We start from the raw sequence: 23,369 nt of genomic DNA on the forward strand, positions 1-23,369 counted from the left end.
ATATTCAGGATGTAGTCTGGACTCTCCACAAGATCTAACAGATGTTTCACTGATGAATCCTTCAGGTTGTTGAAGCTCAGGTCCAGATGTTCCAGATGGGAGGGGTTGGACTTCAGAGCTGAGACCAGAGAATCACAGCTGATCTCTGACAAACTGCATCTCCACAAACTGAATAAAGAATAAAAGATGTGTATAAAATCATTGATGATCCATCAGATGTGTTCAGGTTCTGAATGTGCAGATCAACATTACTTTGTCCTCATCAATCAGCTTTTCTCTAAAAGCAGCAGAGTGACTTTGTCCTTCTGTTATTGTGGATCATCATCATGTCAGCCTTCTACACACATCATCCACATGTCAGCACAACATTCATCCACCTATTCATGTCCACACATCAATAACATGCTGCATCATCAACAGGATCAGGATCAGTCAAATAAAACTCAACTCAACACAAACCAAAGAAATATTTCTACTTCAGTCAGTAAACTTTGTATAAACTGATCTGAGTTCAGAGGATCTTCTGGATCCAGATGTGACTCTTTAGTGCAAATTACAAACATTCATTTAATTAAACAACTATCATTCTACCTTTCTAACAACAAACTGAATTTTGGTCAAAAAACTGAAAATATGAACCAGAGCAGATTTACAGCTTCATGGATGGAAGTTCTGTTGAACATAAATGAGCTTCAGTTGTCATTAAACACTTTAGATCTACAACAGTAACAGACAGACAGTGAACTGACCCCAGAGTCTTCAGGATGCAGTCTGGACTCTCCAGAAAACCACTCAGATGTTTCACTCCTGAATCCTGCAGGTTGTTTCCACTCAGGTCCAGAAATATCAGATGGGAGGGGTTGGACTTCAGAGCTGAGACCAGAGAATCACAGCTGATCTCTGACAAACTGCAGCAAATCAAACTGAATAGAAATAAAAGATGTGAGTTGAGGAGACAAAGTTCCTGCTTGAAATCATTCAGAGTTTCATCATGAGTTCAGAGCTGAAAAGCTTCAGAAGGTCCAAGTTTACAAAATGGAAACTCCAAACAGCTGAAGCCAACAGGATGCAGCTTCAAACAGTCCAACAGAAGCAGTGAAGAAGAACTCTCATTAATATTAATGACAACATGCTGCTGCTTCAATAAAGACGGAGTGACTTCAGCTCTGATACTCTGCAGCTCCACCAGTGGCTCCATCCACACAAACTCATGCTGAGCAACAAACACAAGGAAAAACACTCTGACATTTATTTCACTTTCTGCTCACAGTCACACAAACACACAAGAAGGAAACGTGGACAAAATGAGGCTCCAGACTCTAAAATATCTTCATGTTCTGGAACCATGGAGACGTTTCCATCAGGACTCTACATTCACATCATTTCATTCTTCATCCATCTGTCACTGATAGTGGAAAGTGTCCATCACAGTTTTCAGAGGACCAGGTGACGTCTTCAAACTCTTTTCTCAAACACAAACATCTTCACTTTCAAATGACTCAAACCAGAGAAAAGAAGAAAATCAGCAGAAAGTGAAGCAGGAAATGTTCCCATTGCTCCTGATAAATGACTTCAACTCTTCATCAACTGTCACAACTTTTGCTGCTGGATTTTCTGCTCATTCAACAACTGATGGATCAGCTTCATGTTTCATCAGCAGATAAATCAAACGGCTGCATCTTGGATTTCAACATTTCACTTTCTCAAACATCACATGGCTTCATCCAAGTGTTGAACCAGCAGATGCTGAATATTAGTTTCTGTCTCTCAGGATGAAAAACTGCTTCAATTACAGCTCAAACTATCAGTCCACTGTTTGATGAGTCCATGAACAAAAGCTTTCAAACATTTACATCATGGTTTCACTCATTTATCCAGTAAAAACATCAAACTGCTTCCACTTTGTCCACTGTCAACACTCTCTGTTTTCTGTCACATTAAACTGAATATTTGTGCTTCTGGACTGTTGCTGGAACAAAACCAGACATTTGAAGACGTCACCTTCAGCTCTGACAAACTGTTTACAACATTTGATAAACTAAACCAGTGAAACACCTGAAAGCTTCATCAGGAATAAAAACAGCTGCTAGTTGCTGCTGTCACTTTGAATGAAAGAGAAACATGAGGTCAGATATGAGCTGAAGATCACGTGTGTCAGAGTTTCACAGTCAATTATTCACTGGAGGATTTTTCTGCTTTTATTCAGCTTTGAAATGTGCAGCTCAACATTTCTCTGCCACAGTCCAAGGACTAAAGCAGAGAAGAAGAAAACAGACGTTACCATGAAGATCCTCAGTGTGGATCAGTAGAACATCAGCCTGATGGCTGCAGTTTAGAGTCACCACAACTTTACATCACATTCATCTCAGCACACAAAGAAAACATGATGTCTGACCCCAGAGTCTTCAGGATGCAGTCTGGACTCTCCAGAAAACCACTCAGATGTTTCACTCCTGAATCCTGCAGGTTGTTGTAGCTCAGGTCCAGATGTTCCAGATGGGAGGGGTTGGACTTCAGAGCTGAGACCAGAGAATCACAGCTGATCTCTGACAAACTGCAGAACTCCAAGCTGAATAAAGAATAAAAGATGTGTATAAAATCATTGATGATCCATCAGATGTGTTCAGGTTCTGAATGTGCAGATCAACATTACTTTGTCCTCATCAATCAGCTTTTCTCTAAAAGCAGCAGAGTGACTTTGTCCTTCTGTTATTGTGGATCATCATCATGTCAGCCTTCTACACACATCATCCACATGTCAGCACAACATCCATCCACCTATTCATGTCCACACATCAAGCTGTAATGCAGGCATGTGCAGAGGTGGGGGGTGGGGGGGCTGAAGCACCTGCACATTTTGCCTTGATGCTCAAAGTGCCTTTTTGTCAAAGTTGTATTTTTTTAATTCTATTTTAGTTTATTTAATTTAGTTTTTTATTTGTAAGTGTAAGTGTAAGTGTAAGTGTGTGTGTGTGTGTGTGTGTGTGTGTGTGTGTGTGTGTGTGTGTGTGTGTAATAATCTAAATAATCTAATAATTCAGATCTCCCCTCCATAGTCACATGATCTACGTCTCTCTCTGACGTGTCCTGAGCTCAGCGCTGCTCGTCTAGAAACCAGAGACCCGAGGGAGGACTTCAACAACTGATGGTCCTGATGGTCCAGTGAGGAGGTTCTGCAGCGTTATTCCTTTGAGTACGGTGTATTTTAGCAAGATGACTGATGAAGTGAAGTGAGCATCCTGTGTGTGTGTCTGACTCTAACACACCTCTCATCAGTTCTAGCTGCTAGTTAACCACACAGTGCTGAGAGGATAAAGTATGCCAGGCTTCTTTTTCTTTCTCTATGTTTCTGTTGTCATGGGCAAAGTGCATCAGAGAGATGTATTATTTTACTGTCAGTGAGCTGCAGTGTGTTTCCTGTTTCGAGAGGTAATGAGGCAGAGGTTATTTATTTCACTAAAACTATGGACATGCATTTTCACATCATTTTGGACTATTGCAGTATAAATACAATAACAATAATAAATAGAAGAATCTGAATTGTGATTTTCTCAACCTCTCATTTAAAGATATCAGTACTTGTTTATAACATTTGTATAAATAGACAAATTCAATATAATATGCAGAAATATAAAATATAGAACTTTTATACCTTTGCTGTCTTGTGCAAAGTGGATAGTCAAACTGAATAAAAGCACAAACACATTTAAATACATGATTTATGTTTCTTTTTTTAACTTTATTATTAGCACTATGAATAATAAAGGGCAGATTATAAATCAGCATCATGGAGCAAATCCATGTCTATACAGTAAATGTCTGGAAAAGGTATGAAATTTAAAAGCAAGGACTCCAGGAAGAGTAGCCACAGTTAAACAGGCCAGTGTCTAATGGGGATCTAAATTCAACTTTAAAATAACAATTTGAAGGACTTGATGGTGGCCATATGAGGGTTTGAACTACTGACCTTCCAATCAGCAGTCCAGAGACTTAACCATTGTGCCACTGCTTCCATGTTATATTCTACATGAATATAGGTTCCTACAATTCAGCTGGAATTATCAGGTATGTTTCTGTACGGTGTTTCACATTCATGCTCCATGTGCCCCCTTTAAACTTTGAGCACCTGCCCCTCCAAAGGCCTCTGCACGGCCCTGCTGTAATGAGCAGCAAAAGTCAAAACAGAACTCTGGTTCACGTCACTTGACAAACAAAAATAGTCCTGATTTATGAACAAAATGCAATAAGATTTGGTTTGTAAACACTTTAAAATAATAAGGTACTTTTTAACAGCAGTATTTCCTTTACACAGCAGCAGTTCAAATATTTCTTTTAAACCTCAACTTAAACAATAATGGAGTCAAATTAGTGGTGGGACGACAATAAGACAATTAATTAATTAGAGGCTTTGTGATTGTTTAATCTCCATTTATGGCATTTTTGTCAAATAACTATCTGACACAATAAGTAAAGTTAAAATTAAATTTTACAAAATTTCAAATAAATTTTGGTTGACAATTGAATAGATGAATAGACATATACGTGAACTTAAAAAACTAAAATGTTTGTTTCATTTACATTTATCTACATTTTTCATCTGTCTGCTACATTCACAGATTACTGCAAACTCAAAGTGACATTAGAGCAATTACATTTAACATTAGAAGATTTTTTTGTTCACTCAAGCACATTCAATGTCTTGAAAAGTGGTCTATTATGGGATGGCTACACTGTTTGCCGGTACCAGGACTGTCATAGCTAACGTTAGCTCTGGTGCTAACAGCAACATGTTTTACATTGAAGTGATCTGTCGACTTTAAGTGCTGCAGTGATCAGAAAACTAAAACTACGCTTTTATCCAAGCTGCCATCGGTAAGATTTTTAAAAGAACATTTTCCAGCCAACAAGCTCAATGAGGTCTGGTCTTCCATCACTGTTCACCAAACTTTCTTGTGGCTGATTCACTCTGCTTCCTGTGCATCTTGTTCACGACTGGAAAACAGACTTTAGGTTCATTAGGTTCAGTGTTTCTGGTGTGACAGAAATTATGGAACTGAGAAAGGTGGGATTAAATTAAATGCATTATTTTTTTAAGGTGGTATTTTTTCTGGAACTAATTAATCAAAGTTATTGCATTAAAATCCGAGTAAAATCAACATAACGCTACAGAACTCTACTCTCCACGCCACCGGTCTCCACACTGACAGTGACCAAAAAACGAAGGATTCACTTCATGAGATCAGCTCACACTAACATCAGCTTCAGCTTCTGACTGACACTAATCAAGTCAAAGTCCACCAAAGTTCCATGTAGCTGAATATATAGAAAAAGCATCAACAGACAGTGAACTGACCTGAGAGTCTCCAGTTTACAGTTTGGACTCTGCAGTCCATCACAAAGATGCTTCACTCCTGAATCCTGCAGGTTGTTGAAGCTCAGGTCCAGTTCTATCAGATGGGAGGGGTTGGACTTCAGAGCTGAGGCCACGACTTCACAGTGACTCTCTGAGAGTCCACAGTTATAAAGTCTGTTATGAGACATAAATGACAAAACATGTTATTATGAAAAACACTTCAGATTTCCTTCATGCATTTGAAGCAGAACATTTGGACACATCAGTGGTTCAAATACAGACTAAAACATGTCACTCTAGAGAAACTTTCTGCTGATGGATTTCAGTCTGACAGGTTGGAAACAGGACATTCACATTCCTGCTGCTGGAACTACTTTCTTCTGTGCATCCAGCAAATCCTCCTTTTGAAACACTTTAAAAAGTTCCAGTGGGACCATGAGCTCTACTGACTTCACCTTAATTGTAGCATCCAGCCTGAGGCTCCACCACCTCTAATACACCTGCTGCCTGCATCCAGCTGCTGCACAACAACTGCATCCTTTCATCATCACCATCATTTAGACCCCAAAGCAGTTGATGCTGTCAGCAAAATGGCAGAATGACTTAGTGACTTCATAGGCTGTATTGGGACCATGGAAAAAGTGCCAAGAAAGTGAATTTCGTTCCACTCATGTAGATCTACATGAACTCTGCTTTATAAGATATATCTATTGCTAATTAGTACCCCAAAAAAAGTTTCTACTCACCGTTTCCAGTCATTTTTTAATAATTAGCGTTTTTGTGTCAGTCTTTTTTTTACTGTGGCGTAGTGATATTTACACGGGCGGACTAGGATTTGCACCAGCGTGCTTTTGCACATTAAAGAAAAAGACTGTGTGGCCCTGGAGGTGCGGTACCACAGGACCTGTTACGCACAGTACACAAAGTTTTTGTCAAGGCCTATGGAAACAAGTACTGCAACCCCAGATGAAGCGTGAGTTATTACGATGGATTAACATTTTATTACACATTGTACATTTCAAAATGAGGCATTGACAAACAACATAGTCTTTAGTTTGTTTAACTGTCGTTCCAAAAACCTATTTGATAATTTTATTCAGGAAAAATTGGCGGAATAGACAGGCTTAGATAATCTTGATTGGATGATTATGTAAATATGACATGGCTGCAACAGTTTACACATGGTTTGTGTGTGTGTGTGTGTGTTTTTCAGAACTGAAACACCATTCACTGACAGCTACAATTTCTTCTGTGAAACTATCACCCGTCAAAGGATTATAGTTGACCAGGAAGTGCTGCGAATGGACAAGCTAAGAAAGACATTTGTGGACATAGTGAAGAATCAAGAGGGTCTTGATGCTTCAGAATACAGGTAACCGAAATATCGTGTGTCTCTCTCACGATTCTTGTAAAGAAAAAAAGTAAATACTACAGGGTTAATTGTTATTGACTTATTCTCACAAAAAAGGGTATGTGCGTATGTTTATGTAAACACACACGTGCATGCTCACACACATACTCATCTTTCCCCATATTTTTTGTGTTTCAGGCAGGATCTACTGAAGAGGCGGCTGACCGTGACTTCCCGCAGCTCACTTTCCACTGCCCTGCCAAGAGAAACATCAGTGAACTTGTTTTTGTTGAGACACTGTCAGCTGATAGACTATTACAAAAGATACCTCCACAGTCAGGTACATCTACTGAGTCCACTGAGGTAAGCCAAGCTGAAAGCCAAACTGAAAGTGACAGTGAACACATGGCTAGCACAACATCTGGACAGAATACTCCTGATGTCACAAGGACACTGTACAGTGCAGGCTTGATCTTAAAGAGGGTTCTCAGGGACTCTCCAGGTATGACATGCCCCTGGCCTCCCATCGCTGACAATTTAAATGTGTCTGATGCTCAATCTGTTGTGCCAGAAGAACTATATAATCTAATTGCATGGATTATAGGGACATCAGAAGAGGCAACAGGAGTGGGTTATGTTGATATTCCCGATGATGTTAGGCTAAAAGTTCCATCCGTTTGTCAAGACATTGTTTACCTTGCATCTAAAGGTCGAAAGCAGACACCAAAGTCATTGTGCCTTGGGCTAATTGTACGCCATTTAACAGGATCATCTAATCTTTTGTCATTGCTGAGTAGACTAGGACATTGTGCTTCATGGAACACAGTACTCAGTCTAGACACTAGCCGAGCTGAACTACAACTGCGAGAGAATAGAGACAAAATCCCAAAGGGTTTCTCAAAGAAGGTGCCTACAATACTGGTGTGGGACAACATTGATTTTGGGGAGGAGACACTGTCTGGTGGTGGAACCACTCACCATACAAATGGCATTATCCTACAAAGTTCTGTCACTGAAATGAGTCAGGATCAGACAGACTGCCGCTACAGAAGGCAGTTTACACATTCAAAGCACCTCCTAGCATCCCTGTAGAACACTACCAACAGTCTAAAAGACAAGGGCCACAGAGGTTCTCACAAGGAAAGCGTTCCATTGCAGGCAGAAACATACAGGTTGAATACTGTGTCGGCTGCCAAAACTGAACTGGCATATGTTTTATTGAAGTATGCAGATGCTGAAGCATGCACAGTGCCAATCTGGACAGGTTTCCATACAATGCTTCAATGTAATGCGACTTTGCAAAAGTCAGCATTGTATTATCTTCCAGTCATTGAGGCTTCACTGACAGAGATGTCAACTGTGAACACAATTCTGAAGAGAAGTGTTGCAGTTGATGATCAGCTAGAACTGGACCAGGTAGTATTAGTTTTTGACCAAGCTATATATGCCAAAGCTCAACAAATCCGCTGGAAAAATGACGATTTCATGAAGCGGTTAGTGATTCGACTAGGTGAGTTTCATACATGCATGTCTTTCCAAGGTATTTTAGGAAAAAGGTTTGGTGATGCAGGATTGCAAGATTTACTCATTGAGTCAGAAGTTGATGCCCCAGGATCCATCACTGGGGTGATCAGTGGTCATCAGTACAACCGCAGCATGAGGGCACACAAACTTATGTATGAGAGTCTGCAACGTATTTGTATGTGTATTAATCTATATTTTCATATTCAGAGACACTGTCGTATTTGAATAAATGTTTTATACCATACTTGTGAATGACTCTGACCTTTTGTGCATTTATTTTTTTTGTCTTATTCCATTTTTGCCATTATTCCGATTTAGCAAAAACAGCAGCACCAGATTTTCGTTTTTTGGGTATTCTCATAAAGATACATTTCTGGCTGGTGACAAAGTTCGGACAAATGGAACTGTTAACCCAGAGTCTCGAAGGGTATTGTCTATGAAAAAAATGCATTGAACACGTAGATCCAGCGTAGTGGAGTGAAATTCACTTTCTTGGCACTTTTTCCATGGTCCCAATACTACGGAGCCCCTAACGTGCCACGGACGAAAAAAAATATAACTCGTGCTCACGAGATACTATTCGTGGGCACACTTTAGCTTAAACGTGGTCACGTTTAAGTTAAAACGTGAGCACGATATGTTAAAGCGTGTGCACGCTTTAAGATAAAACATCAGCCGGCGGGAGGAGGACTCAGATTTGGTAAATATCCCTGTGCGCACTGACCGTGCGGAGCCGTCTCTGCGGCTGAGGCTGTGCGGAGCTGTTCGTGGTCCTGAATGCTATACTGACCTTTTGACCAGAGCTGTCCATACTCCCCTTAGTTATTCAGACAAGCAAATCAAAGTAAGAATAACTTTCCACAACAGAAAACAGAGCACAGAGCTTAAAATAATGTTTTAAAACAAAATAGGTATACTTTATGTTGCGGGTTAACTTAAAACAGCATGTCTGGAAATAACATGATGCCTAACTAGTTACTGGGAAAAATCCTAAATAATATGCTCCTGGCATGAGAGCCGTTATGTAGCCTATTCTCCACAGTTATCACAAACTGAGTGAAATTTGCAATAATAGACCCAGATGCCGTCTCTACCAGTGTAAATTTGACAGGTCGCTTCTATTTTACCGGTGCAGCTTTCACAGACTCCTCCTGCCATCAGGTAGAGCTGATGTTTCCTTTTCATCAGGCTCCCTTTCCTAAACGTTAACCTTAGCTCCAGCTGTAGTGTTTCCTAAAGCAGCAGTATTCACAGGACAAGCAACAGACTTATTAAAACACTGAAACGGTCACAAGGCTGGACCCGTGCAGAGGAACACCACCGAGGCAGGTATGGAAGCAATAAAGGGAATTTATTGTAGACAACGTAATATGGAGGCAGGTGGGTCTGAGGTGAGAGGGGAGTGAACCTGGAGATGAGTTCGGTTCCGAGGATGGTGAGCCGGGGATCGGCGGCCGTCTTCGGTCCGGTGGAGGGGGATGAGTGTGGCGGCTGATGGTATTTGGATCCCTGGCGGCAACGGAGTTGGATTGGGGCGGAGATCCAGGAGGATTGGTGCCGGCAGGACGGAGCGGGCTGACACAGATGATCCAGGCAGGGAGGAACGACGAACCAGCTGAACGGAGATGGAGGCTTTCCAGGGGGGCACGGAGTACCGGAATTAGGAGGTTGATTCAGGGGGTTTCACGGCCTCTGGAGGATTCGGTGACAGGGAGGGAGGGAGAGAGAGAGAGAGAGAGAGAGAGAGAGAGAGAGAGAGAGAGAGAGAGAGAGAGAGAGAGAGAGAGAGAGATCGACGTCGATGGAGAGGTCTGTACTCCAACCGCCACTGCAGGCGGGGGGCCCGATGGTGCGTCCGTGGGCTCTACAGAAGGAGCAGCTACAACATCCGGATCATCTACTTCAGCCTCTGTGACCTGCTCCGCCACACTTGGATCGGCGGAGGCCGCTGCAGGAGCAGCAGCCTGTGCGTAATTACGCACGGGCGCATTGCCATCCACTCGCTCTGGACATGCCCTGATTAAATGTCCCTCTGCACCGCACCCAAAACACTTCATAGTCTCTGATGTAGCGAAAACCATGTAGTTGAAGCCATCTATTTTGAAACTAAATGAAACATTAAGATCAGATTCATTGTCCCGTAGTACCATCAGCGTTTGTCTGCGATGACAGATGACGTGCTTGAGGAGCGGGGATTTACAGCCCAGCGACAGCATCTTTATTGGAGACACAACTTGACCAAAACGGGACAGTTCTTTCACTAAAATGTCATTTCTAATGAACGGTGGAGCATTGGAGATGATGATTCGCTTAGCAGGACTCACCAACGGAAGCACAGGTGTGTATGTGCCCTGGATATCAGCGCCTTTTTCCACCGCTTCCGCAACTTTCTCTGTGCTGGACAAGAAAATCACAATCGCTCCATACTGACCTGCACCACTACATGGACAGACTTCTGCTGTTTTAAAGTACTTTGCCTTCAGATTAGCAGAGTTCTGCATAGATTAGCTCATCCAAAGATGTTGTTGTGATGAACGTTACTGATAGAGTGTGACGTGAGTCAGTACGATGGAACGTCAACTTCATTTACATGAAGTTAACGTCAAACCCTCTTTAAATGTTCTTTCCATACGGCCAGCTTCATCAGTGACATCCATTCATTTATTTTACATTTCAGGACCTAAATGTCAGAACCAAATAAAAAGTCCTCCAACAGAAAAAGCAGATGTCTTTAGCTCAGTGATCTCACCTCTAACTGCATGTAAAGGATGAAGGAGAAAATTTGTGACTGACATTTTCACAGCATTTGAAACGGCTCAAGAACATCTGAGACTAAACACAGCTGACATGTTATGTTTGGAATAAATAAATGGAACATTCAGAATAATGAGATGTTCTAATGAGAAGATCTGAAGAACTGAAGAACTGATCTACACTGACTGATCATGTTCATTACATCTGGACTCACCGAGCCTTTCTGCAGTTCCTCACAGCTGGAATCAGTCTCCGTTTTCCCTCCTTTGATGTTCTGTACATGTTCAGGTTGAACTCATCCAGAACCTCCTCTGACATTTGCAGCATGTAGGCCAGAGCTGAGCAGTGGATCTCAGAGAGTTCCTCCTCTGATCTGTTCTTTGACTGAAGGAACTCTTGGATCTCCTGATGTACTGAGAGATCCTTCATCTCCATCAGACAGTGGAAGATGTTGATGCTCCTGTCTGGAGACATTTCATCACTGTTCATCTTCTTCAGGTTGTTGATGACTCTCTGGATGATTTCTGGATGGTTCTCTGTCTGATCCAGCAGGTCTCCTAAGAGTCTCTGGATCATTGAACAGTTCTCTGTCCGACCCAGCAGACCTCCGAAGAGTCTCTGGTTGGACTCCAGACAGAGGCCATGAAGGAAACGAACAAACAGGTCCAGGTGACCATTTTTACTTCGGAGGGATTTCTCCATGACCCTGTTCAGGAACACATCCAGAGTGTCTCTCCCCTCATCTTTCCAGTCTTTTCCCAGGAAGTCCTCCAGAACCTTCTCCTTCCTGTTGGTGTAACAGTGGAACATGTAGACTGCAGCCAGAAACTCCTGAACGCTCAGATGGACAAAGCAGAACACCTTGTCCTGGTACAGCCCTCTCTCCTCTTTAAAGATCTGTGTGAACACTCCTGAGTACACTGAGGCTGCTCCCATATCGATGCCACACTCTGTCAGGTCGGACTCATAGAAGATCAGGTTTCCTTTCTGCAGCTGCTCAAAAGCCAGTTTTCCCAGAGACTCAATCATCCTCCTGCTGTCTGGACTCCAGTGTGGATCTGTCTCAGCTCCTCCATCATACTTGACCTTCTTGACTTTGGTCTGAACCACCAGGTGGTAGATGTACATCTCAGTCAGGGTTCTGGGCAGATCTCCTCCCTCTCTGGTTCTCAGCAGCTCCTCCAGAACTGTAGCAGTGATCCAGCAGAACACTGGGATGTGGCACATGATGTGGAGACTTTGTGCTGCTTTAATGTGGGAGATGATGCTGCTGGCCTGCTCCTCATCTTTGGATCTCTTCTTGAAGTACTCCTCCTTCTGTGGGTCAGTGAACCCTCTGACATCTGTCACCATGTCCACACAGTCAGGAGGGATCTGATTGGCTGCTGCAGGTCGTGTGGTTATCCAGAGGCGAGCAGAGGGAAGCAGATTCCCCCTGATCAGGTTTGTCAGCAGCACATCCACTGAGGTAGACTCTGTAACATCAGTCAGGACCTCATTGTTGTGGAAGTCCAGAGGAAGGCGACACTCATCCAGACCGTCAAAGATCAACACAACCTGGAAGTCTTCAAACCTGCACATTTCTGCTGCTTTGGTTTCACTGAAGAAGTGATGAACAAGTTCCACCAAGCTGAACTTTCTGTCTTTCAGCACATTCAGCTCTCTGAAAGTCAATGGAAACATGAAGTGGATGTCCTGGTTGCTTTTGTCTTCAGCCCAGTCCAGAGTCAACTTCTGTGTTAACACTGTTTTCCCGATGCCAGCCACTCCCTGTGTCATCACTGTTCTGATTGGTCCATCTCTTCCAGGTGAGCCTTTAAAGATGTCTTCTGGTCTGATGCTTCTTTCTGCTCTGTCTGCTTTCCTGGATGCTGCTTCGATCTGTCTGACCTCATGTTCATCATTGACCTCTGCAGTCCCTCCCTCTGTGATGTACAGCTCTGTGTAGATCTCATTCAGGAGGGTCGACTGTCCTGCTTTAGCGATGCCCTCAAACACTCTCTGGAACTTCTTCTTCAGGCCACATTTAAGTTTACGTCTACAAACTGCAGCGGCAAGTTCTGAATGAAAAAACAACATGAGATCAATGAATAAATGACAGTAAACATTACAGTAGTTCATCCTCGTAAAGACTGATGATGTGAAGATATTGTGAGACTTTAGTAAATGTTCTGTTGATCAGCAGCTTCAGTCTTTACACAAATCCTCTTACTGCTCTGCAGACAGTCAGCCAGCTTCTCCTGCTTCATCCTCCTCAGGAACAACACTGTGATCTGCTGAAACATCTCTCTGCTGCTCCTCTGATCTTCATCATCACTCTCCAACTTCTCCTCATCCTCCCTCTGACTCTCTGAGCATTCTGGGTAATCTGGACTCACAACCTTCTGCATCTTCTTCAGCTCTTTCTTCACAAAAGTCACCATGTTGTCCTCCAGCAGCTGGAACAGAGAAATGTGTGAATGAGTCCATCAGAGTGAAATCATGGAGCCAAACATCAGATCCATGTTGGACACACTGACAGTCCACTGGTCTACAAAGAGCAGCATGGAGACGCCTGAACACAACAGATGGAGAACAACTTGTTGTCCATGAACTCACCATGAATATGGAGTCCAGGTGATGCTGCTGGTCAGACTGAACTCTGGGAACCTCTGAGTTCTGCTGCTCCACTCTGTGGATCAACATCAACAGTTAGATCTCAGTACATCTGTCCACACAGACAAATGACATTAGAAGAAATGTATTTATATAGTACATTTCTGACAGATAGGTAGAAAAAACATATGCAGACAGACAAAACAAATTATAATAGACAATATAAAATTAGTCAAATCAATGAGTAAAACAAAATAAAATGCGATAAAATACTAGAACAGGCAGAAGAGAATAATAACTTGTAAGATCAAATTTTAAAATAAATATGAAATCTTTTTACCATTGAGAGCAGCCAAAAGCCATTGAAAACATGAACATCAAGGTTTTTCTTGAAATATTATCAGACTGAAAGAGGAAGTCTGCTCCAAAGCTTTGGACTCTGACCCGACTGTAAAGGTTGGACCTCCCAGCAGCCTCAGTCATGAACAGTTATTAGCAGTTGGTCTGATCAAGCTGATATGAGGCTTTGAGGTGGAGGAGGAGCAAAGAGGTTCAGAAATGTCACCAGGTGCCAACCCTTGCATGGTTTCATACATACTTCAGGAGGACAGGTTTAAAGCTTTCCTTGTTATGGTCCTGCTCCTGTCCATGTTCTTCTCAGTGCTTCTCCCTTCTTTCTTCCTCCTTTTCCCTGTCTGTCATCTGTCTCTCCCTATTCTCTCTCTCTCTGGTCTCTCTCCCCTACATCTCTCCCTCACTCGTCCCATGTCATCTCTGTCCTTGTCTCGTACTTCTGTCTCTCCCTCTGTCTGCATCTGTTGGTCTCTGTCTTTCTGCCTGTCTCACTCTCTCTCACCTGCCTGCACTCCTGATTACTGCTATGTGATTCACCTGCACTGATCAGCTCATTTACCTCACCTGTCTTCAATTACACCATCACTATATAAACCCAGCTCAGTCACTGACTCCCTGCTGGACCATAGACTCTTTCATTCTGCATCACCGCCACACTTCATGGACACAGTTCTACCCCTGTACTCCCACTGGTTCCTGTTTATTTCCTCCATCTGGACTTACCTTCCCTGTTTGGATTCCCACCTGTTTCTATTCTGTCTCCAACCTGCTGAAACTCTGTTTTGTGTTCCACCTTTTCCCGGATTTCCTGAACCTGCTCACCTTCCCCTTCAGTTTTGTTCCTTCTTGTTTTAACTACCCAGTTTTGTTGGAGTAGTTTAGTTTATTCATTTGTGGTTTACTTAGATTTTCCCCTCTGTTGTTAGTCCAGAGTTTTGTTGATTTTGGTAATCTTGCCTTTTTTTCCAATTAGATTTAGTCAGCTTTCAGTCCTTCATCTCTGCCTATCCCTAGTTCCTCCCTAGCTTGCATCCATAGGTTTGTGTTCATTCTAAATAAAGTTCCATTTTCTGCTACAACCAGCTTGTCTGCTTTTGTGCCTGCATCTGGGTTCTCAGACTTCCCCACGTAATAATCCTTTGTTTTGGTGTCAGTTAAAAATAATTAATTATTTATAATTAATTGAATTTCCCTTCAGGGATTAATGAAGTTATTGTATTTAAAGTCTGGCAGCAGAATTCTGCAGCAGCTGCAGACCAGACAGTGAGGATGGACCAATACCAGGTACAGTAAGTTACAGCAGTCTAACCATGAGGAAAGGTTGTGGCTATCAGCCTGTTATTGGACCATTATCTCTGTTTGAATTCTTCCCATTTCCACTATCAGTGTGTTCATGTTTTCTTTGTGACAGGAAACAAGAGCAACCCGAAGGCAGCAAACTACTGCATGTAGAATCAAACTGAAACACAAGTTTAGCTGCTGGATCACACAATATTGCAGCGCTAATATTTTTTTTTGCAGGGAATTATCATTTTAATCACAGTGGTTGTCTCTCTGCATGTTAATGTTCCACCACAACAAGTCCAGCTGTCACTATGTTCAATAATAATGGATTCATTTGAAGAATAACAAGTCATAGCGTTTTTCCCCATAACAGAATGATGGTGTTTAGTAGCCTGTATGTTCCACAGAGTGGGCTGGAAAAGCCAGAAGATTAAGATAAGATCAACTTTACTGATCCCTCACCAGAGAAATTCACACATAACAGCTGGATATAGATAAGGCAGAAAGAAGCACTAAAATTACAAAGAGATTTAATTTTATTTAACTTTAATTTCTCCAGATAATCTCAATGAGAGACCTGTCCTAAAACAACAAAATAAAAGAACACCGAGTCACTGACAAACAACACTAATGGACCTGTACTAGACAATACAACAATACAACACTGAGTTACAGACTGACAGGGTCATGACAAAACACAACATGGACATTAAAATGGATGTGCAAAAGTGCCAAGCAGTAAAGTTTAAGAGTAAAAGGGCTAAGAATGGAGACAAAAAACACAACAAAAACCCATCATGATAAAATGAAGTCTTTGCTGCTTTTCTTTCTTTACAACCAGAACATTGTGATGCTTTTGGTCAAACAGAACATGGACATATTGAAGTTTCACAGACTTATTAATGCACTAAATCAATCATCTGATCAATCGATAATGAAAATGTTTCTGATCTGTTACACTGCATGTGATGACATCAGCTCCTAGTGACCTCATTAACATGTGACTGGAGAGAGAACCAATCAGAGTGAGCTACACTCCAAACAACATGTTTCACTTTGACAAGAGAAAAGTCTTTAAGGAGGACGACTGCAGCTGAACCATTAAAAGATTTCTGATCAAAATGGTAGTTTGAAATAAAGCCGTTAGCAAATCATGAATGCTGCATTTTAGGATCGGAGTTCAACAACACAGAGTTTAAACTGTGTGTCAGTGGTTTTACAGATTCCTGCTGCTGTTACAGTCACAGTTTGATGCTGTCTCATGATGGAGCTTCATTACTTGTTTGAAATCTTTTACACACTCAACATTTAACTGAAGCTTGACTTTACAATTACATCACAAATCAAATCAATCAAACAAATGTCCATCAGAAAAAAATGGAAAAAGACATTTACCACAAACCCTACAGCCCTAATGAGGACTAATCAATAAGCTAATCAATCTTAACTCAGAGAAACTGCCCCAAAACTAATCAGATAAGAAACACAACACCAGTTTACAGAGAAATAAAGTCCAAACTTCTTCCCTCTGGCTTTAAGTTCACTGACCACAGCACAACTTCTTCACTTTGTCAATGCAACAATCCCTAACCAGCATCCACAAACCTCCATGAAGCCAAATGTCTCTCCAGGACATCACAGCAGTGTTCACTGTTTGCTATTTGTCCTCCTCCATCCAGCACCTGAAACCTGAGTGCAGCTTCCTGTCTACTCTGTTTGAGCCAAAGCACAAAGACGCCACCTGCTGGATCAGCTGGTGTCCTGCAGCTGCTTCACCACAGAACCACAGCATCCATTCTTTCCTCTCTGACAGGAACATTTCCATTGATGTGACAAAGACTCAGCATGTGTTTGAGGATCCATTCATGAAGACAATAAAACTGATTCACTGACATTTTATACAGTTACAGCATTTATATATCAATTACCTCTGAGCAGCAGGAGCTCCATCTCCTTTAAAGGTAATAAAAAGATCCTTTGAGTCATCGCTCTTAAAGGACACACAGCTGGGTGCAGGTCCAGGTCCAGGTCCTGGTCCTGGTTCTGGTCCTGGGTTCTGATGGATCCTGGTACACAGACATGAAAACCAGCAGCTCAGTAAGTGCAGCACAAACCAGCAGCTTGACAACAATCAACACAGCTGGAAGTTGAAGCAGCACCAACACCAAGTCATAAATCAGAGTCCAGACTAGCATCCTGCTGGAGCTGCTGTCAGGATGCAGCTTAATCATTAAATCTCTTTATTGGACTCCATCCAGAGTTCACACACAACTGTGAGGCTCAGCTGACTGTCATACCTTTCCATGTTGGTGAAAACCTGCAGCCACCTGAGGACACAAACACACAAAGTTCAGCCGTCAGTCTTCAGTCTCAGTCAAACACACAGCTGACTGGATCTGAACATTTCATTCTGTTTCTCAATCAACTCATCCCAGACCAGCGACCCACCAGCTGATTGTGGACGTCCACAGCAGCAGACAAACGGCAGCTTGTTGCCGACAAACACAAATCAAAGGTCCACTTACTCAACTTGTTGCAGTCCAACAGCTTTCTGCTCCTCTCCTGAGCTCCACCGTCGTCCTTCTTCAGCTCTGCAGGAACCAAACAGCTCAAAGCACAAACCAGTCTGAACCTGCACAGATCAGAGGTCAGCTCTTTATCCTTCTCATATCAGACACACAGTCAACCCTCCCAGTCAGATCAGCTTTATTTCAATACAAGTACAGTCAGACTCAATAATCATCTTCATAATTAACCTGAAAGCTGAACTTAGAACTCGTTTCAAAGCCTCACTTTGAGTCTCTCACACCCAACTGGAAAACACAAAAACCAGTTGTGTTGGTTGTTGTATTCTGAGTTTTTATCTGAGTTCTCAGAGTTCTCAGCTGATTGACTTCAGATAAAGTCCTGACTTTAACATCCATGTAGACTCTTAGAATGAAGCCTCAACTCTGCATTCAGTTCACTGTTAGACTCTAAATCTAATCTTTTAATCACAGCCTCCATCTCGTTCTGACATCCAAACTCAACATCTCATCGTTTTTCCCCAAAACCCTCTTTTGTCTCATCGTATTTTTATTAAGGTCTGAATTTACAGTGATGGACTTCTGGGTCCAAACAGAATCAGAATACTAGAAGTTTGTCAGTGAAAAGAAAACTTGGAATTGAAATATGTCTCATAAAACAACTTGTGTTGGCAGTGAAAGAAAAATGTTTGTGAGAAAAGTTCAAGTGAAAGTTAAAACACAGATATTCACAATTATTTCTGTTTTTGTATTCTGATGTGATTTTCAATGACAGTTTTCTGATTTATTTCTTCAAATCTGTGTTTTATTGTTGCTTGATCTTTAAGCCAATGCTGTTTGTTATCAGTTGTGTTTTCTTTTTCAATATTAAATTTGATTTGAAACAACAAACTATAACGTCTCTGTTGTGGCTCCAGACTACAGAACATTTGGTAAGAAGTTTCATTACAGTAAAAGTGTTTATCTGATCATGCAGAAACTACATTTAAGGAAATATTCCATTAATATTTACTTCAGAGTCAGTTTCTCTGTATAAATTCACCTCATTATGTAAAGTGTGAACATAAAACTGAATCAAATGTCTGTAAATAAAACTGAATGAATGTTGCTGGTGGAGGTAGAAAGTCTGAAGAACTGTGAGCTGACAGGTTGCTTTGCATTAGAACAAAACTCCCACATCATCAGAACTGCTCACATCTTTGGATTTACGTTACAGACGGAACATCCCAGCTGGCAGGAAACGTTCTGACAAGTTCGAGGAATACTTTAAAGGAAATGTTTTAGTCAAAAAGAACGTTCCAAGAAAACACAAACCTGTCACCAACAAAATAAATGTTAAATCCAAAATCAACATGAATGACGTCTGTACATTCTGCTCACATTCAACCACATTGTGACTCCAATTAAAAGTAAAACTCTAAACTCATCATGAACACAGTTGTGCTCCTCTGACAGACCATAAAACACAGAGGAAGTTCTAATAAACAGTGGACAGGTGATGCAGCTGTGACACAGCTCATATTTAACTGATGTGGATTTAAACTGACAGCATGAGATGAAGATGCATCTCCTCCTCTCTGCTGGGAGGAACTAAGACACCAGGAAAGGAAGCCAGGATGTGCAGTTAGAGAAATGAGAGAAGAGGCAGGCGTCATGGAATTATTGTGTTTAACTCCAAAACACTGACAAGTATTATTTACACATTGAACTAAGAGGAAAACATCAACAGAAAATGGACACTACTTCTTCCAGTAAATGTCCTTAACTTTGTACTTTCCAAAGACTACATTACTGAGATGAATCCAGGCTTTCATCCATCAGCTGTCCTCTCCAAATGTGTTTTATGTGTAAACTTAGACTGTTGGTCCAGCAGCCTTGTAGAGCTTCATAATATTAATAAAACAGTCATCTTCTGTCTCGTTCTAGGCTCTCTACAAGTGCTTCTGATATAAAAGAGAAGAAATCCAGTCCTATTTATCTATTTTTACATTATTGGCTGCAGTTATTAAATCTTCAAAGGATATTTTCTTCATACTAGACCATTAATGTAATAACATTACATTTTTGGCAAAATATTATTACTTTATTGGTTCAAAAACTTTATTACATTATTGGGAAATGATCATGTTATTGGCTTTATTTACATTGAAAATGGCCAAATTATTCTGTCATTGGAAGATATTACATTATTGGCTGTTATTACATCATTAGTTGCTACATGGTGACATTGTTGAAGACGTTCTAGGTGAACTTTTAGGTCTGACACTGAACCCTCACTGCCTGCAGGAAGTGGAAACTCTGGAAGCATCACATGATCCTGACAGACTCTCATGATGCTTCCATAAGTCAGCTCAGTCCTCAGCTCTGGAAAATACCTGAGTACTAACTAGATAAGTAACTAAGTAACTGATACATTACAACAACATTTATACAAAACTTCTGACTATAAATAGAAACAGATCAAATGTTTGTCCTAAACTCCACAGTAGCTCCACTGAGCTCCACCTCCACCACATACAGCAGAGAAATTCTGCTTCCACATGAATGTATCAGCAATAATCATCCATTAATATCATGTGGAGAGTTTAACCCTCACAGTGACCGTCCTGTTTCTGTGTGAAAGCAGCAAACACCTCCAACAATCACACATTCACCATCACTGCAGCTAAACCAAACACGTCACTGAGAACTTGATGAAAACAATCAGAGGTTCACTTACTGAGCTCTCAGCCACCAGTCCACTCTTTTCTGTCCACAGCAGGTTTGGACTCGTCTCCCAGTAAAACGTCCCTAAAGTGAGGTGAAGCGACGCTGCTTACTGTCTGTTATCAGAGTGTTCAGAGCGCTGCCACACCTTCATCCCTTCACTGTTAAAGTATGCAGACTTGTTTGGACGTGTTTCAGGAGCTGCTTCTCAGGATCTGGTGTTTTTCTGAGCACAAACTTCCTCATGGCTCCCAGAAACACATTCATTTATTCTCACCCTGACTTCACCTTCTGCTGTGTCAAAATACAAAAAACTAAAACATAAACACAGTCTGTAATATCTGATGAAATCCTCTCCATTCCTCTTTGTTGTTCCAACTCACAGCATCTCTACAACAGAACAGATGTCATGAAACAACAAAATATTTTGAAATGAGAATGTGCAGATAGAATCACAGACTGGAAATCACAAAGGAAATAAAAGAGAAAAGAAGCAACATTCAGGTAGACTGATGACCAACATGAAGAAGAAAAGAGTGTTCAGGAAAACTACAATAAAACTGCAGGGGGATTTTTAAAAGAGCTTTTAGACAAACACATGGCAGGAACGCTGTGAAGTTTGAACCAAAGTACTGTGTGATGACAGAACTTTAAGTGATCCATGAGCTGCTAGCAGCTGAACTGAACACACCAACAAAGAGCTTCTCTTTGCTGAGGAGCTCCCAGCAGCATGGAGTCCACTCTTCCAGCTCTCCACAGACTCATACACTGGATTATGACTTACAGACCAGGGGGTCAAATGTACGGCTCACAGACCAAAACTGGACCACCAGAAGGTCCATTTGGGCCCACGGGACGACTTTGCAAAGGATAAGAATTACAGAGAAGACATTAACTGCAAATTATAAAGATGTAACATTGTAAATTTAAAAAAAAATGTAGACCTTGACAAGTTGTTCTGATAATAAAATAAAATAGTAGATTTTTCAGTTCCAGATCGCTGTGACTGAATGTTTTGTGTCTTTGAAGATAAACTGTGATCTAACAGTTGCAATGCCCTGTAAATGATCAACTGAGGCAGAGTACTGTTGATGTGGAACTGGTTTTTCTGAAGACATTTCAGGGTGTTCATAATGTTTTGTAAAAAGATAATGCATTAAATGTGAACATTTTCAGAATGTAGGTTATTATGCTGTGATTTTACTGCTGATCACTGAGAGTGAGTGATTTCACTTGAGATCAAACTGGGCATTATGTAGCCTTAGTATCCAAAATGCATTTCATCTTTTCTGTAAAGAGACAGTTTGCAAATTCTGCAGAGTGATTTTCACAGGAACCAAACTGTACTGAATGCAAAAATGACTGGCCTTTATTTTATGCTCATTTATCATTTATATATATTTTTTTCAATAATAGTTGAATTTCTATATTATTATTTCTTTAACAAAACAACAGCCTGTGATAAGCATCTGCTGAAGCGGTTTAACCATCAGGAGGAAAGAAATGAATGAAATAATTAAAGTCTAAACAACGGCTTGAGAAGTGAAATATGAAGAAAGAGAATAAACCGAAGATTCAAATTTTAATTTAAACTCCTTCACACTAAGATAATGACATTGAATCTTTGTGAGCTTTTATTTTTCTTCTTTTTTAGGAAATAACTTAGAATGTGTTGGTGGTGAGATACAGATGAAAGTACATCTAAAAGTCTAGAGGACGGCTTGTAGAGACAGAAAATCAGAATAATCCTCAGATTTAAATGTCCTTTTAAGCTTCTTTCAATAATATGTTAATATAAGAAAATCTGCTGTTAGAGCTTCTAGAAACTGAGTTTAGTGAACGTTTCTTCTGATGCTGTTGGAGAGTTGTACAGAGGGAATTTAACACGACATAAAGAAAGGTAGAAAGTCTGAAACCTTGTTGTGTCTCAGCTCTGACAGTCAGTCGACTCTCTGCTGATTCTCCACCTCCTGAGATGATCCATCTATAGAGTCCTTCATCAGACTTGGACACTCTGTGGATGTTCATGTTTTGTGAGGAGCTGCTGCTGACCTGAAGTCCGTCTGGAGTTCATCTTCTTTCTTCAGCTTCTCCCTCCATCACTGGAAGAGCAGGACTTTCCAGGACCACGGCGTCTTTCCATCGTCCTCTTTCATATTTGTGTCGTGTTAAACACGCGCTGACTTTATGACAAACTTTGCTGCATTAATTCAAACGTAGCTTTTACTGTGATGTTGATGCTGTAGCTTGTCTTCCCTCCAGCTTCACACCAACACTCTCCACTGTCGCTAGCATTAGCATTCTTCAGGTAACAGGAGGATTCTGTTTATGTTCTCTGAGTTGTGCTGCTACATGAAGGCGTTTCCCCCTTCAGCTTGTATGTAACGTCATCATAAGAGTCCACCTGGAGATAGGAAGCTATCAACCTGTACTCAAAGAACTGCAGTCTGTTTGGTTTGATACGGAGAGAAGCTGCATCTGAGATGAAGAACAGTCAGAGTTCAGGTTAGACTTCATCAATATATGAAACCAAAAAGACAAAACAGCTCACCACATCGCTGAAAAGATTTTTTTTCAAAAAAGGAATTAACATCACAAGATCAGTTTGTAGCATCTTTATACTGTTTCAACTCCAACAGCTGCTGAGTAAAGTTAGCATAATGACAATTTAACCTCAAAGCCGGTGCAGGAAAACACAACACTTCAGCTGAAAGCATAATATCTGCATTGGTTTTAAAATTCACCAAAACTACATGAAGCCTTAAAAACAGCATCAGTGACTTTAACCAACCTCTTCATGATTGTGTTACTGTGGAAATAAAAGCAGATCTTCTACAGAGTGATGCAGAGGGCTCTGACTTCTGTGTCACCTGGTTGATAGTGATGTAGCAAGACTGCAAAGGCCCTGGAATTCCTGAGCTGA

General features: G+C 41.2%; 1 protein-coding gene across 1 annotated transcript in view; it reads right to left on the bottom strand.

Moving 5' to 3' along the window:
- Nucleotides 1-23,369, bottom strand: part of LOC127534586 (NACHT, LRR and PYD domains-containing protein 12-like) — a 286,575-nt gene that overhangs the window by 42,419 nt on the left and 220,787 nt on the right. Inside the window, exon 18 of the mRNA XM_051950173.1 lies at nt 2,396-2,569. Coding sequence (XP_051806133.1) covers nt 2,396-2,569 — 174 coding nt within the window. The remainder of the gene's footprint in view (nt 1-2,395; nt 2,570-23,369) is intronic.

The sequence above is a fragment of the Acanthochromis polyacanthus genome, chromosome 6 (assembly GCF_021347895.1).
Source record: "Acanthochromis polyacanthus isolate Apoly-LR-REF ecotype Palm Island chromosome 6, KAUST_Apoly_ChrSc, whole genome shotgun sequence".
Taxonomy (NCBI): domain Eukaryota; kingdom Metazoa; phylum Chordata; class Actinopteri; family Pomacentridae; genus Acanthochromis; species Acanthochromis polyacanthus.